This window comes from Thamnophis elegans, chromosome 16 (genome assembly GCF_009769535.1).
Source record: "Thamnophis elegans isolate rThaEle1 chromosome 16, rThaEle1.pri, whole genome shotgun sequence".
NCBI classification, from domain to species: domain Eukaryota; kingdom Metazoa; phylum Chordata; class Lepidosauria; order Squamata; family Colubridae; genus Thamnophis; species Thamnophis elegans.
Window position 1 is genome coordinate 28,941,000 of NC_045556.1, and position 16,703 is coordinate 28,957,702.

General features: G+C 45.3%; 1 protein-coding gene across 1 annotated transcript in view; it reads right to left on the minus strand.

Annotated features, from left to right (window-relative positions):
- The window catches only part of NEK6 (NIMA related kinase 6), an 80,725-nt gene that overhangs the window by 44,908 nt on the left and 19,114 nt on the right, over positions 1 to 16,703 (minus strand). The window contains exon 2 of the mRNA XM_032232905.1: positions 3,952 to 4,070. Coding sequence (XP_032088796.1) covers positions 3,952 to 4,038 — 87 coding nt within the window. The 5' untranslated portion in view covers positions 4,039 to 4,070. The remainder of the gene's footprint in view (positions 1 to 3,951; positions 4,071 to 16,703) is intronic.

Genomic DNA, 16,703 nt, shown 5'->3' on the forward strand with positions numbered 1-16,703 from the left:
TGGCAGCCAATAAAATTTCGACCATCCTACACCATTGCAAGGCTGGTAAGAAATGACACAGGCAGCAATTATATACCAGCCCCATATATAGTTACGTCCTTGTTTTCTCTAATTAGAAAGTCCCGTTTGTCACAATGAATAGGCTGGCTGAAACACTATATATATATAAACAGGAAATGAGGAAGGTGCAGTTATTAATCCTCCTTGAAATCTGGGGACACGTCGTCCAAAAAAACTACAAACACAAAACAAACTTGGTGACACCCAGCGAGTTTTTCCAAGCTTAACTGCAACCAGCCTGACTGTGAAAGTTGTGTTTAGTCTCCCATCTCCATCCACCATCAAATGCATCATCTCGTTTCCCCAATTAACACTTTTTTCTCCTGCTTAAAGACTCACTCGCAACTTAGCAAAAATTCCTTAAAGAAACACGTTCCAATATTTCGATTATTTTCGCTGCCTTCCTTTCAAAACTCCAAGAGGTGCAGATTTAATCCAGGAGGAGAGCAGTCAAAATTTCATTTTATATAGATAGATGATAGATAGATAGATAGATAGATAGATAGATAGATAGATAGATAGATAGATAGATAGATAGATAGAGATAGATAGACAGACACACAGTTAGATATAAATAGATATATAGATAGACAGACAGACAGACAGATATAGTAGAGATAGATAGATATAGAGATAGATAGATAGACAGAGACAGATAGATATAGAGATAGGTAGGTAGGTAGGTAGGTAGGTGGGTAGATAGATAGATAGATAGATAGATAGATAGATAGATAGATAGATAGATATAGATATAAATATAGATAGATAGATAGATAGATATAGTAGAGATAGATATAGAGATAGATAGATATAAATAGATAGATAGATAGATAGATAGATAGATAGATAGATAGATAGATAGATAGATAGATAGATAGATACAGAGACAGACAGACAGACAGATAGGGATATAGAGATATAGATAGATAGATAGATAGATAGATAGATAGATAGATAGATAGATAGATAGATAGATAGATAGATGATAGATAGATAGATAGATAGATAGATAGATATGGTAGGTAGGTAGGTAGGTAGGTAGGTAGGTAGGTAGGTAGGTAGGTAGGTAGGTAGGTAGGTAGATAGATAGATAGATAGATAGATAGATAGATAGATAGATAGATAGATAGATAGATGTGTTCTTACACAACAGACACACAAACATGGCATGGAAGAGGGCATGCTGTTATTTGTAATAACATGGTTAAGGGTAATTATCGGTTGATAAGTCTGGCTTCTCGTAGGCTTGACTCTTATAGTCTTATAGTCCGAAAAATACAGTATATATTCTCAACGTGTGTGTGTGGGGGGGAAGGGTTGAGAATATATACCATATTTTTCGGACTATAAGACGCACCGGTGTATAAGACACACCAACGTTTCCACGCTCTTTTGGAGGGGGGGGGAAGGTATGTCTTATAATCTGAAAAATACGGTATATAATACATATATATGTGTAGGGGGGGGGGCAGTGTTAACAATAAGAGTCAAGCCAACGAGAAGCCATAATTACCAACCAATAATTACCCTTAACCATGTTATTACAATTAACAGTAGGCCCTCTTCAATGCCTGTTGTGTAAGAACACATCCTAATCTCATTCGTGGAATAATTACACAAGTGCCATTCTGCCAAATGAGGCTGTAATTAACCCTAATTGCTCACAACGTAACTCGGCTAATTCAAGGAGATCAATTACTATTAAACAACTTAATAAGACAAATTGCTGCCTTAGAGAAGGGGGCTGGGCACAAACCCACCACCCCCGCATTTACAGGCAACTGATCGTTGGTGCAAATTCCATAGCTGGGCCCAAGTAGATCAGCCAAAAACTCTCCATGTGTACATGGTTTTTGCACAACTTCTCAGCAACGATCAGTTCACAACTAACACTGGTGTTTTCGGGGTCAATGAAGCTGAATAATTCAGCTATAGACAACAAATGGATGGCATGCAGGGATGGCATTCACTTAAAAGAGTAAAGGTTCCCCTCGCACATACGTGCTAGTCGTTCCTGACTCTAGGGGGTGATGCTGATCTCTGTTTCAAAGCCGAAGAGCCAGCGCTGTCCGAAGATGTCTCCATGGTCATGTGGCTGGCATGACTCAATGCCAAAGACGCACAGAACACTCTTCCCACCAAAGGTGGTTCCTATTTTTCTACTTGCATTTTTTACATGCTTTCGAACGGCTAGGTTGGCAGAAGCTGGGACGAGTCATGGGAGCTCCCTCCATTATGCGGCGCTAGGGATTCGAACTGTCAAACTGCTGACCTTTCTGATCAACAAGCTCAGCATCTCAGCCACTGAGCCACAGTGTCCCTTTCTTTCTCTACCAATTTGCAAAAACGAACGTGCGCCTTCCGCACATGCGCTTTGATTACACGCATAGCTTGCACACATGCGTGTGGCTTGAAAATGTGCCTAAATAGGACAGCATACAGCTGGGGCTGGTGGGTGGGCCCACCTGCAATTTCAACTACCGGTTCAGGCCGGTCTGAATCAGCTGAATACCACTTCTGATGGTATGTCACCCATCAATCAATAGACAAAGAACAGTGTTGTTGTTGTGTTTCAACCCAGAAAGGCACAATTGCAGGTGTTATGACATCCAGGGACCAAAGAGCTGTGAATGAAACACATAGGAGAAGAACCGACCTTAGAGAAATGAAGAAAACATGGTGGCCACTCAACAGAACTTGGCCAAGAATGGGAAAGAAAGCAGGTGGGAAAAGAGACGTCCAGCTCTTTCTAAGGCAACATCACAGCAGGGCTGGGACTCATCCATATAAGTTGTTAAGATAGAATTGATGTGATACATGATGGAGGAACTCCTGATCAAATACAATCTAGGACAGGGGTCTCCAACCTTAGCCATTTTTAAGACTTGCGGATTTCAACTCCACAAGTCTCGAAGTTGCCAAGGTTGGAGACCCCTGATTTAGGGTACGCAAAGGTTCTTTTTCCAAAAGGCAACTGGACATCCCTGGTTTTTTTTCCCCTTGAAGATGTCTCACTTCTCATCCAAGGAGCTTCTTCAGTTCAAGGAGTTCATCCAAGAGGTTCTTCATCCAAGAACTGAAGAAGCTTCTTAAGATGAGAAGCGAAATCTCTCCAAGGAAAAAAACCAAGGAAGTCCACTTGCCTTTTGGAAAAGCACCTTTGGGACAACGATGGTCTGGATGATCGAGAATCTCCATAGACAATTTAGGAAACTGACCGTTCTTCCCTAGGGAGGGAGGGGAGAGAGAAACAGAGAGAGAAACACACACAGAGAGAGACACAGAAAGACACACAGACACACCGACTGACAGAGAGACAGAGAGAGAGAGAGACAGAGAGAGAGAGAGAGAGGCAGAGAGAGAGACACACACACAGAGAGACACAGAAAGACACACACACACACAGACTGAGAGAGAGACAGAGAGAGAGAGAGACAAACACAGAGAAGCAGAGAGAGAGACAGAGACAGAGAGAGACACACACAGAGAAACAGAGACAAAACACACACACAGAGAGACAGACTAAGAGACATAGAGAAAGGCAGACAGAGAGAAAGAGACAGAGAGAGAGACTAACACAGAGAGGCAGACAGAAAGAAACAGACTGATAGAGAGACTGACAGACAGACACACACACACGCAGAGACAGAGAGTGAGAGACAGAGTGACAGAGACACTCACAGAGAGAGAGAGAGAGAGACAGAGAGAGAGACAGAGACAGAGAGAGACAGAGAGAGAGACTGACAGAGAGACAGAGAGAGAGAGAGGAGAAATACACACACACACACACACACACACACGCTTAAATCCTAATTCTGGATACATTTTTTGTTTCAGCTGCTGACGTGAATGACCTTCATACCCAAAAGAGAATTCAAAATGGCTGCTTACTTGTGTGTCATGCTGATATTCTGGGCTCGCCACTTTGCAGAGCAAATTCTGGTCTCCCAGGTGTGGGTGGTTGTGCTGTCCTTCCATCGTAACATGCCAAGCCGTGTCCTTCAGCTGTACTGAAACAAGAACATCAGAATGTCAAAGAAAAGAGACTCACAAGACCGGGTACCAATGAGCCGAAGGAGGGCATCAAAGCTGCCCCTTCCTTCCAGATCTTTCCTTGGCAAAGCGCTGGTGCTTGAGTTCTTGATGTTCTCAGAACTTTCCTGCAGATGGTTCATGACCAATCAATGCAGGGATGATGCTACCTAGCTGGTAACAAACCGGCTGCTGGACAACATCTAAAGCAGGGTGTCAAAGTCAAGCCCCGGGGACCGGATCCAGCCCAGGGATGCTTACGTGGAACTCCCCTGGAAACAGCGAATGACAGGCTCGCAGTGCCTCTGCTGGTGAAAATGAAGTTTGTGAGGGCCACATGCTTCGTTTTCAGCTGCGACATTCTCCTGCAGCACTCTGCCGGTGAAAATGGAGCTCATGATGGCAGCACATGGTCCTCCTGGACTCCGTTTTTGCTGGCAGAGGGCTGCAGGATGCCTCGCAGCCGAAAATGGAGCTTGGGAGGGCAATAACTGCCCTCACGAGCTCCATTTTCGCTGACAGAGCACTGCAGGATAACACCGCAGCTAGGAGCCCGAGAGAGCTGCACGTGGCCCTCATGAGCTCCATTTTCGCTGGCAGAGTGCTAGCAAAACAAACGCAAAAGTTTGATCACCCGTGATGTGGAGTTGTCTCCACCCCCAGGTCAAATACAATCCTGACGTGGCCCTCAATGAAATCGAGTGTCAGGGTTCCAAAGAGCATCCAAAAGTAAATCAAGAGTCCAAGGCAAAGTATGGCTCAAAGTTCCAATTGATGAAGAGAGCCATGTTGGCACATCTGGGAAAACCCAAATCTGAAAGCTTCCTGGTTTTCCCCACCCAGTTGAAAGTTCAAGATCTTGCCCCCCACACCCACAAGTCCACCCTGTGGTCCAATCTCCCAGTGCCATTCTGACAGCTTCCACCCATCCAGGTCCGGTCAGGTGCAGAGGTGCAAAGAGAAAGGATGACCTTGGCTTCCTATGTTGTGATGGCTACATAGCATCTAACTCCGTACAATCCTCCCTCCCATTTCCCCACAATAGAAAATGCCTAGTAGAATAATAGAAAGTGTGGCAGGCCAAAGATCCCAAAAGAAAAGATGGCTGCAGGCCTTACATTGAGTTTGACACCCCTGATGGAAAGGGCAACTACCAAGAAATATCTGCAGAAAATAAGTAATGTTCGCCAGAATGTCTGAAAAGAACCAAGTGTTGTTTTCCCAACAATTCAACCTTAGCTCCTTCTCTTTTCTCCCAAAAGCTTTGATGAGCAGCTAAACATCCAAAAATGCTCCTTAGAAGGTCAGGAACGGGGACATCGGTTCCTTGCTTTCTCTTGGTGCTGTTCCCTTTTGGGGCTGGGAGAAACCATCCATCAAAAACTTCACAGAAGTTAAGGGTGGTTGGGATAGCACAGGGATCGGCAATCTGCAGCTCCGGAGCCGCATGTAGCTCTTTTATCCTTCTGCTGTGGCTCCCTGTCACCCGTGGGCTTCACAATTTGATAGGATTTTAGGTTAGGACAGGTAGAGGAAAAAGGGCGCCGCGCTAGGAGGAGACTCTATGATGGGGGAACCGGACTTCCGGTCAGCAGAGGAAAAAGGACGCCGTGCTAGGAGACTCTATGATGGGGGAACCGGACTTCCGGTCAGCAGAGGAAAAAGGACGCTGTGCTAGGAGGAGACTCTATGGTGGGGGAATCGGACTTCTGGTCAGCAGAGGAAAAAGGACGCCGTGCTAGGAGGAGACTCTATGATGGGGGAACTGGACTTCCGGTCAGCAGAGGAAAAAGAACGCTGTGCTAGGAGGAGACTCTATGGTGGGGGAATCGGACTTCTGGTCAGCAGAGGAAAAAGGACGCCATGCTAGGAGGAGACTCTATGGTGGGGGAACTAGACTTATGGTCAGCTCCAGAATTGAACACGGGGCTTCTGGTTAGGACCTTTGTGACTCTTTGAGTATTAAGGTTGCCGACCCCTGGGATAGCACAAGATAAGGAGAATCAGGCAAGTAGCAAAACAAAAAATAAATTGTTTCCCACCTACTGGATGACAACTAAGGACTAGGAAAGCATTTATCTGGGTAGGAGCTGGCAAACAGTATTACAGCTACCCCACCTCTCGTGTCAGCCAAGAAAGAAAAAACCACACCAATATGCCTCCTACGGAAGCCGAATGTCTTTGATGGAGAAGCCACCTTCTCATCAGGGGGAAGGAGAGAAAGACAGAAGGGAGGAAGGGGAAATGGTCAAATTTAACCAAGTTCCAGAGAAATGCAGCCGAAACAAGAATTGAGATCTGCTTCTGACATTTCCTCCACCGCTGTCAACTATATGAGCAATGATGGCATTGGTCAGAGTGCGGTACTGCAGGCTACTCCCGCCTCCTGACTGCTGCCTGCAATTTGGCAGTTTGAATCTCACCAGGCTCAGGGTTGACTCAGCCTTCCGTCCTTCCGAGGTGGGTAAAATGAGGACCCAGATTGTTGGGGGCAAGAGGCTGACTCTGTAAACCGCTTAGAGAGGACTGTGAAGCATTGTGAAATGGTATATAAGTCTTAAGTGCTATTGCTATCTTCCTTCCCTTCCGTTTACTTTCCTTCCTGTTAGAATCCAATATTGCAAACTAATTCTGCCAATTGCCAGGAGTTCGATCCTGATCAGCTCAAGGTTGACTCAGCCTGTTCCTTCCTTCCTTCCTTCCTTCCTTCCTTCCTTCCTGTTAGAATCCAGTATTACAGGCTAATTCTGCCAATTGCCAGTAGTTCGATCCTGACCGGGTAAAGATTGATTCTTCCTTCCTTCCTTCCTTCCTTCCTTCCTTCCTTCCTTCCTTCCTTCCTTCCTTCCCTCCCTCCCTCCCTCCCTCCCTCCCTCCATGTGCAATAGCTAGAAAGGAGTCTTGCAGGCTCTGCTAACTGCCAAGAGTTCAATTCTGACTGGCTTAAGATTGACTCAGCCTTCCATCCTTCCGAAGTTGGTCAAATGAGGACCCAGATTGTTGGGGGCAAAAAGCTGGCTCTGTAAACCACTTAGAGAGGGCTGGAAAACACTGTGAAGCGGTATATAAGTCTAAGTGCTAATGCTATTGCTATATGGAAATCAATTTTTCCTGAAGACAGAATATTTTGGGGTGAGACAATTATGGGTCCGCGCATGTATTAAGCCTTTCAGTGCATCTTCCAGGATCTGGAGGACAGCTTCAAGAGGTCATTTTTTTTAAAGTGAACTTCTTAAACAGAAGCATAAAAACCGTAAGCCTTTTCTCTTCCTGCTCCATCACGTTTTCTCATTTTTGCCCCTAACTAAACCATCATCTGTCAAGATGCTTTGCAAGACTCACAAAAATTTTAAAACCAGGCCCCCCCCCCCCCCCGATTTGAGCCCGTCTTCTCTGGATGGGGATCACAAAACACTCCACCTATCCCCGGGCCTCTTATTTCTGAGTGACTTTCAGAGTCTGTGATCTCGCGGCATTTACGCCACCAGATCTTGTAAAGGAAATTTCACCTGTGATTAGTGTTCTCGTGGCAATTTCACAGGCTCAATCTTTAAATCTCATCACGCAATGAAAGCAATAGTAATATATACCCTTCCTCTTGGTAGAGCCCAATTACTAGCTATGTTCTTTTTTTAAAATTAGTTTACTAGCTGATAACCAGGGTATGTATAGATGTTGAAGTGTTTGTCTGACAGGAAGCCATTGGGAAGAGTTTTTTCCCCCCTACTCCCATGCCCATCATCCCTGCCCCTTCCTCTTTTCTGCCTTGCCTACGATCCTGGCACTTTGCCCTAAATCCATCAAGTGCTTCGCCATTGGTCACTTAGCTCTCCTTAATGGGCCAGGGATTCCAGAGTTATGCTGGAACACACACACACACACACCAGGGGTGTCTTACCCCTCCCACTCCCCCCTGTATTTGTCTCCAGAGGGCAAGTCACCTATTTAGCAAGTTTGGTTGAAATTGTTCAAGGCATTCCAAAGTTATGCTGGAACATACAGTACATACATATATAATGGAGTATAAGATGCACCTTTTTCCCTCAAAAAAGAGGGTGAAAATCCGGGCGCGTCTTACACACTGAATACAGCATTTTTGGCCTCCTGGAACCCCACCCCCTTCAAAATGGCCATGCATAGCCTTTAGGAGGCTTCTAGAGTGCTCCTGGGGGCTGGGGAGGGCAAAGCTGAGCGAAAAATGGTCTGTTTTTTGCTTGCTTTTGCCCCCCCAGCCTCCAGGAGCACTCTAGAAGCCTCCTAAAGGCTATGCATGTCCTTTTTTGGACAAAAAACGGGCCATTTTTGCTCGTTTTTGGCCCAGCCCAGCCCCCAGGAGAAATCTATAAACGTCCCTATAAGGCTATGCGTGCCCTTTTTTGCCAAAAAATCGGGCCCTTTTTTGCCAAAAATGGGCCGTTTTTGGGAGGTCTGCAGAGTGCAAAAACTTTTTTTTAAATTTGCCTCTTCAAAATCTTGGTGCGTCTTATACTCTGAAAAACACAGTACATACATAAATATACATACATCCTTTTTTATATAGATAGAAAGAATAGAATAGAAGATAGAACAAAATAATAATAAATGATAAAAAATATTATTAATAACAATCAATGTAATTAATACAATTATTAATTAATTAAACATTTATTGCTTTCATTAATGAATTATTAATTTTAATTAAGAAATAATTTATTTATTTAAAAAGTATTAATAAAATGCAAAAGGAAAAATGGGAAAGTAAGGGAGGGAAAAGGGAAGGGGAAAGTGGAGGGCAAAAGGAAAAAAAGAAAGGCATTGACTTCCGACTTTCTTTGGTGCAGATAATAGCATCAAAAACTCCACTTTTTTTACTTTTCCATAGTAATATAAACTAGCCATTTCTATAACAGCAGACCTATCTGATCGGCAAACCGCAAATCAAAGTTTCGATTTTTCCCCCACCTCAAGCACAAAGTCCAGAAGTGGTTTCCAAGCAGAAACTAAAAGTAATTGTGCTTCCCCCCGCCCTTTAATCAAAGCCGTTGATTTAGCCGTCTTTGTTACCTCCGTCAATTTTTGCAGCCGTTCATCCGTTGTGGGAATCTGATTACTAGCTTCATTCAACCACTTTCTCCCTTCCTCTTGCAAACTGCAAGCGAAGAGTAAAGATGGAAGCAGCGGCTCTCTTCCCCGCCCTAACCTGTATGCCAGAAGCAGACGGATGTTATTCGGGAAAAAGCCAGATAGCCCTGAACTGAATAATTAAGTGTCGGATGGCCCTTTCAAACACAGGGATCTAGTTACTGTAAACGCTCTGAAGTCCTCGGCTGGGTTTTCTCGGAAGGCAATCCAAGGTGACTCAGTGTAAACAGAGCCACTGAACAGGAAGGGCATCAGAAATAAGGCAAACACACGTTCCTTGAAGATAGCGGGCATTTTCCAAAGAAAAGCCACATTGGCACATTGGGAGAACAACATCTTGAAAAGCTCTAGAACAGGTGTGTCAAACTCCAGCCCATGGGGGGGGGTTAGATCTGGCCCATGGGGCCGCCCTAGAAACAGCAATGGACTGGCCCACCGTGCCTGTGTCAGAAAAAAATGGAGCTCGGTTTGCAGGAGGCTGTTGCAGCAGAAAACGGAGCTTGCGAGAGCCCCAGGAGGCCCTCCTGAGCTCCATTTTTCCTGGCAGAGGGTTGCAGGAGGCTGTTGCAACAGAAAATGGTGCTCGGGATCCTGTTTTCTCTTGCAAAGCACTTGGGCCCTCACAGCTGCTCCCCCCCCCCCCCGATACGAGTGATATCGAGCTGGCCACACCCACCCTGGCCACACCCACTCCATCCCACCTCCTGAGGTCATACACAATCCTGGTGTGTTTCCTCAATGAAATCAAGTTTGACACCCCTGATATAGAACCTCACCCAGATCCGAGAAAGACCTTCATCTAAGGTTCCTCTGACCAATGTAGTAGAGACAGAGAGAGTTTTGACATGAATAACAACAACAACAACAAGAACAAGATCTTGTGGGACTTTTGAATTCAGACGGATCGTCATTTGGAACACAACATGCCAAATATCACAGTTGTCGAGGGCCGAAATGTACAGTTTATTGATATCGTTGTAGCAGGAGAAAAAGAACTTGGACAAAAATCACAAAATATCACAACCTGGCCATAAAAAGTACGCAATTAGGGATGAAACATGTAACAGTGATACCCATTGTCATCGAGGCACTTGGCACCATGTCCAAGACTTTTATAAGATACATCAACAAATTTTGCAGTTTCCTGCAATAACATCAGCAGAACTGCAAAAAACTGCTCTGCTCAGAACATCTTATATTTTAAGAAGGTACTTGGTTGATCCCTAGGATGCTGGCAGCAACCCGTATCAACCATCAGCACCAGTCAATGGTATTTGTGACACATCTTTAAATGTTCAGTTGGCGGAGTTTCATGTTGAATGAATAAAGTATATAATAATATTAGAAGGAAGGGGAGGGAGAGGGGGGAGGAGAAGAGGAGGAGGAGGAGGAGAAGAAGAGGAGGAGGAGGAGGTGGAGAAGGAGAAGAGGAGGGGAAGTAGAGGATGAGAAGGAGAAGAAGAGGAGGAGGAGGGAGAGGAGGTGGAGAAGGAGAAGAGGAAGAGGAGAAGAAGATGATCATACATCTTAAGAATGTAAGGATGCTGGCAGCAACCCGTATCAGTACCAGTCAATCGTTGTGAAGTTCCCGTGGTGCGCCCATGAGGCCAATGTTGAGAAAAGACAGGAGACAACCTTTCTCGGGATGGAGCGATGACCCAGATTGGGGGTCTAGTAGCCCCTTTTATTGAGATAGGACAAAGGCAAGAGGAGCAATAGCATGTGCTTAAAAACAGCCTGTAAAAGTACAATTTCTAATCTACTGCTCAGTCTATATATGGTCAAATCCTGGACGTCAATGGTAGGGCACATCTCAGAATGTTATGTTATGCCCTATCAGGATGTTATGGGGTTCTAGGAGTTTGTTTTCTCCTGTGTGATTCAGTGTGACTCTGCAAGCCCTAGTATGAACTGGGCCATGGGGGGGACACACACCTACACAAGGAGCTATATTACAACAAATGGTATTTGTGACACATCTTTAAATGTTCAGTTAACCGAGTTTCATGTTTAATGAATAAAAGAAATAATAATAATAGGGGGAGGAAGAGGTGGAGGAGAAGGAGGAGAGGAGAAGGGAGTGGAGGAGGAGGAGAAGGGAGTGGAGGAGGAGGAGGAGAGAGAGAGGAGGAGGAGAAGAAGAGAGGGAGGAGACAGAGGAGGAAAAGGAGGAGGAGGGAGAGGGGGTGGAGAAGGGGAAGAAGAAGAGGAGGAAGAGGAGGAGAGAGAGAGGAGGTGGAGAAGGAGAAGAAAAGGAGGAGGAGGAGGAGAAGGAGGAGGGGGAGGAGAAGAAGACCATCCACCTTAAGAAGGTACTTGGTTGATACCTAGGACGCTGGTAGCAACCGGTATCAACCATCAGCACCAGTCAATGGTATTTGTGACCCATCTTTAAATGTTCAGTTGACTGGGTTTCATGTTCAATGAATAAAATAAATAATAATAATAATAATAATAATAATAATAATAATAATAATAATTGGCACACTGGGTGCTATTCCAAAAGCACTGGAATTACATTTAAAACAGTTAAAAATTGACAAAATCACCATCAGTCAAATGCAAAAAGCCGCACTGCTTGGATCTTGCACGCATATTACGAAAATACGTTACGACGTCCTAGGCCCCTGGGTGGGGCCCGACTAGTAACCAATGCCAAATCCGGCGAAACAACTGGCCGCTGTGATACAATTATACAATAATAATAATAATAATAATAATAATAATAAGCTGACGAAACTGTTGATCACATACTCAGCTGCTGTAAAAAAATCGCGCAGACTGATTATAAATTGCGGCACAATTCAGTAGCACAAATGATCCATTGGAATTTGTGCAAAAATTATAATATTAAAACAGCAACAAACTGGTGGGAACATCAGCCTGAAAAAGTCACAGAAAATCAGATGGTCAAGATCTTGTGGGATTTCCGTATACAAACCGACAAAATACTGGCGCATAATACACCAGACATCACACTGGTTGAGAAAAATAAGGTCACAATCATAGACATCGCAATACCAGGTGATAGCAGGGTCGCCGAGAAGGAACATGAAAAAATCGCAAGATACCAGGACTTAAAAATCGAAATTCAACGACTATGGCACAAACCAGCAGTGGTAATTCCAGTGGTAATTGGCACACTGGGTGCTATTCCAAAAGCACTGGAATTACATTTAAAACAGTTAAAAATTGACAAAATCACCATCAGTCAAATGCAAAAAGCCGCACTGCTTGGATCTGCACGCATATTACGAAAATACGTTACGACGTCCTAGGCCCCTGGGTGGGGCCCGACTAGTAACCAATGCCAAATCCGGCGAAACAACTGGCCGCTGTGATACAATTGTATAATAATAATAATAATAATAATAATAATAATAATAATAATAAGGGGAGGAGGAGGAGGAGGAGAAGAGGAGGAGGGAGTGGAGAAGGAGAAGGAGGAGGAGAGAGAAAGGAGGAGAAGGAGAAGGAGGAGAAGAAGAGAGGGAGAAGAGAGAGAGGAGGAAAAGGAGGAGGAGGAGGGGATGGAGAAGGAGAAGAAGAGGAGGGGGAGAGAGAGAAGGAGGAGAAGAAGAAGGAGAAAGAGGAGGGAGAGGAGAGGGAGAAGGAGAAGAAAAGGAGGAGGAGGAGGAGAAGGAGGAGGAGGAGAAGAAGAAGATCATCCACCTTAAGAAGGCACTTGGTTGATCCCTAGGGTGCTGGCAGCAACCCATATCAACCATCAGCACCAGTCAATGGTATTTGTGACCCATCTTTAAATGTTTGGTTGACCGGGTTTCATGTTCAATGAATAAAATAAATAATAAGAGGAGGAGGAGAAGGAATAAAGTATATAATAAACTAAATAAACTAAACTAAACTTCTCGACTCAACTCCCAAATCTATTCAGAATGAGGTAGTGCAGACGACCTCAAAGCCCCCGCTCACTTCCTTCCGGCTCTTCACCACAACCGGTGTTGCTTCAGGAAGGTGTGAAGCCTCTGTTCCCTTCCTTGGAATCCCCCCTCCCCACACACAGTGCACCCACCGATGCCATGTGGTTCACAACAACCACACCGCCCACTCGCCTTCGTTTGGAGCATTGGTGGCACGCTTCCCGTTGGAAACCGCTCGTGTTTATGTTCCTGCCTTCAGTCGGCAAGATTCATCTTTCGGCAGAAAGACAGCGAGATGTTTCCACGCGGCCCTCATTCACAAAAAATAGAAATAAAAACCCCACTTGGATAAAAGTGTCGTAAATCCCCCTCCCCAGCCTCACTTTCAGGGGCCAAACCTTGCAACCAAAAACAAGGAGAAATGTTGAAATCAGCATTTGTGTGTGTGCATGTGTGTGTCTGTGTGTCTGTGTGTGTGTATGTGTGTGTGTAGGGGAGGGGATTCATTCTCTGGCCTAGAACAGTGGTCAACAACTGGGGGTCCGCAAGAAAATATTGGTGGCCTGCAGAAAAATGATTTGCATTTTTGAGATTGCACTAAATCCGGGGTCCTCAAACTACGGCCCCCTGGGATGGATACGTGCAATAAACACTTGTGTTGCTGCAAGACCCCTTTGGGGTCTTTTTGTGGAGGTTAGAGGGGGGCAGAAATTCCAACTTGGGGTCTGCTTCGGCCCCCTGGTGGGGGGCTTTGGGAGAAGGCTGGAGGGAAGCTCCGCTGGTGGTGAAGAGCCGGAGGGCCTCGTTCCAGTGGGACGGCATCATGGCCTGGAACTGGCTGACCATCTCAGCCCACTGAGCCTCCAGGCGCCGGCACCTGGCCTTGCACTCCCGCAGGTCTTCCCTCTGCTTGGAAAGCCTATGCTCCTAGTCCTCAGTGAGGTGCTTCTGCTGAACCTCCCTCTCGGTCAGATCCCATTTGAACTGAGCTCTTTTGCCAACTCTTTCTCCTGGTGGCTGCTTAGCTCCAGCAACGGCTTCCTGTTGGGGCCCTAAGGAGCCCGGGTGGGCAGGCGAGGAGGGGCAAGTAGAGGTTGGCAAGGGACCCCTTGACGTGAGTGACATTGGTTGGCCACACCCACCCAATCACATGACCACCTTGCCATGCCCACCCAGCCACTCAGTAGGCAGAGCATATTAGTGGTCCATGGGATTTTAAATGATGAATTGAGTGGTCCCTGAGGCCCCAAAAGTTGGAGACCTGACCCCTTGAGCTAGAACAGGGGTCAGCAAACTTAAAACACTCAAAGAGCCATTTGGACCCATTTCCCGCAGAAAAGAAAACACCAGGAGCCACAAAGGTCCTAACCGGAAGCCCCCTGTTCAATTCTAGAGCTGACCAGAAGTTCAGTTCCCCCACCATAGAGTCTCCTCCTAGCGTGGAGTACTTTTTCTTCTACCTGTCCTAACCGAAAGCCCTATCAGTTGTGAAGACAACTGGAAAACCCTCCCTTCGCCATAGAGTCTTCTCCTGCCGCACTGTGCTTCTCTACCCCCCCCCCCCACTGGAAGCTCCTCTCAAAATTGTGCCGACGACCGGTGATGAAGCTGCAGCAGAGGGAGGAAAGAGCCGCATATGGCTCCAGAGCCGCAGTTTGCTGACCCCTGGGCCTAGAAGGTCCAGATCCAATGGCACACCCAATCCGCAGGGACATCTTGCCCAGAAACATCAGTTCAGTTGATGCTCGGAAGGATGTGCGCAAGGAGGTTTTGGTGGATGTGGGGTGAAAGATGTTTTAGTTGCCTTTTCTTTTTGTTACCCCCCTTCTGAAACCTGCCACCCTCCCCCTCAAAAACCCCGATTTCTCCTCTGCCAACAAGGAAGTCTAGAAGGATGCCATGCGCTAACCTTTATGGTCTCCACTCTATTTATAAATTCGCTTTTATCTGCTGGGTTTTTTTTTTCTCATTGTTGGTCTCCAGCTAGCATTAGTCACTGTTTTCCCCTGTTAAATGGGTTCTGAATGGATCCTTTGATCCTACACTTCCCAAGGCCACCACGATGGTAAACAAGTTATATTTTAACTAGGTGCTTGCAAATTTGCATCATCAAAAGCCACGGTTCATTAAAGAGCAAGGTTTTCTCATCTGTAGGCCACGCCTTTTTTCCCCATTAATAAAAATTTCCGGGGACTGAAACCAAGGGCTGTTTAATTAACTAATTGTACAAATTATTGTTTGGCATCCAACTCTGCCAAAGGACAGATTCTAGTTCTTTGAATACCAGCCTGGTCTGTGAAAGCAGAGAGTCCTCGCCTTACAACCATTTGTCGAGTTCAAAGTTACAACAGCAGTGGGGAAAAGAAATTGCGACACACTTACGACACACTTACTTACTCCATTTCCCGCACTTACAACCGTCGCAAATTCAGATGCTTTGGCAGCTGACTCATCTTTATGACGGAGGGAGGGGAATATCCTGGGGTCAAGTGGTCCCCCTTTTGGGGTGAGCAAATTCAAGGGGGGGAGCCAAATTTGCTTAACAACCAGGCTACTGACTTAATAATTGTGGTGAGCCGCTTCACCATCCGTGGCAAGAAAAGGTTGCGAAACAGGGCAAAAGCTCACTTAACAGCTTTCTCGCTTAGCAACAGAAATCTTGGGGCTCAATTGTGGTCATGGGTCGAGGACTAGCTGTTATTGACAGCTGTAACATTACTTGCCTTCAGAAGTTGCGGATGCTCCAACATTTTAAGTTTTTAAGAAGATGTTGGATAACCGTTTGTCTGAAGTGGTATAGGGCTTCCTGCCTAAGCAGGGGGTTGGACTAGAAGACCTCCAAGGTCCCTTCCAACTCTGCTACTCTACTCTACTCCACCACTCCACTCCGATTTCTCTTCTCTTTCAATTTCTCTTCTCTTTTCAGTTCTCAACAACTCTACTCTATTCTGATTTCTCTTCTCTTCCAAACTATTTTGTATTCCATTCCAATCCATTCTTGTAATCTATTCTATTCTGTAACCTGTTCCGTGTTCCGTATTCTACTCTACTCCGCTCCACTGATTTCTCTTCTCTTTCAATTTCTCTTCTCTTTTCATTTCTCTTCTCTTCAACTCTACTCTACTCTGATTTCTCTTCTCTTTCCAATTTCTCTTCTCTTTTCAGTTCTCTTCAACTCTCTTCTACTCTATTCTGACTTCTGTTCTCTTCTCTTCCAAACTCTTTTGTATGCCATTCCATTCCAATCCATTCCATTCTTGTAATCTATTCTATTCTGTAACCTGTTCTGTGTTCCGTGTTCTATTCTATTCTATTCTACTCTACTTTATTCTTTCTGGTCCATTATTCTATTCTGGTATGCTATGCTGTGCTATTCTTATTCCTATCCTATCCTATCCCAACACCTGGAGGTCTTCCAGGAGTGAGGGTTGTGGTCTCCAGCTTCACTCCCCCTGAACAAAAACTTGAAATTGAAGATGTAGAGTGAAACCACCGTTTCTTCAAGCTATTGACGGGTTAAAAATGCACCAGAGTCTCTCTTGATGCTTAACCTGGGTTTTACTTCACAGGAGAAAGGATTTTCAAATGTCCGAGATGAGATTTGGCACA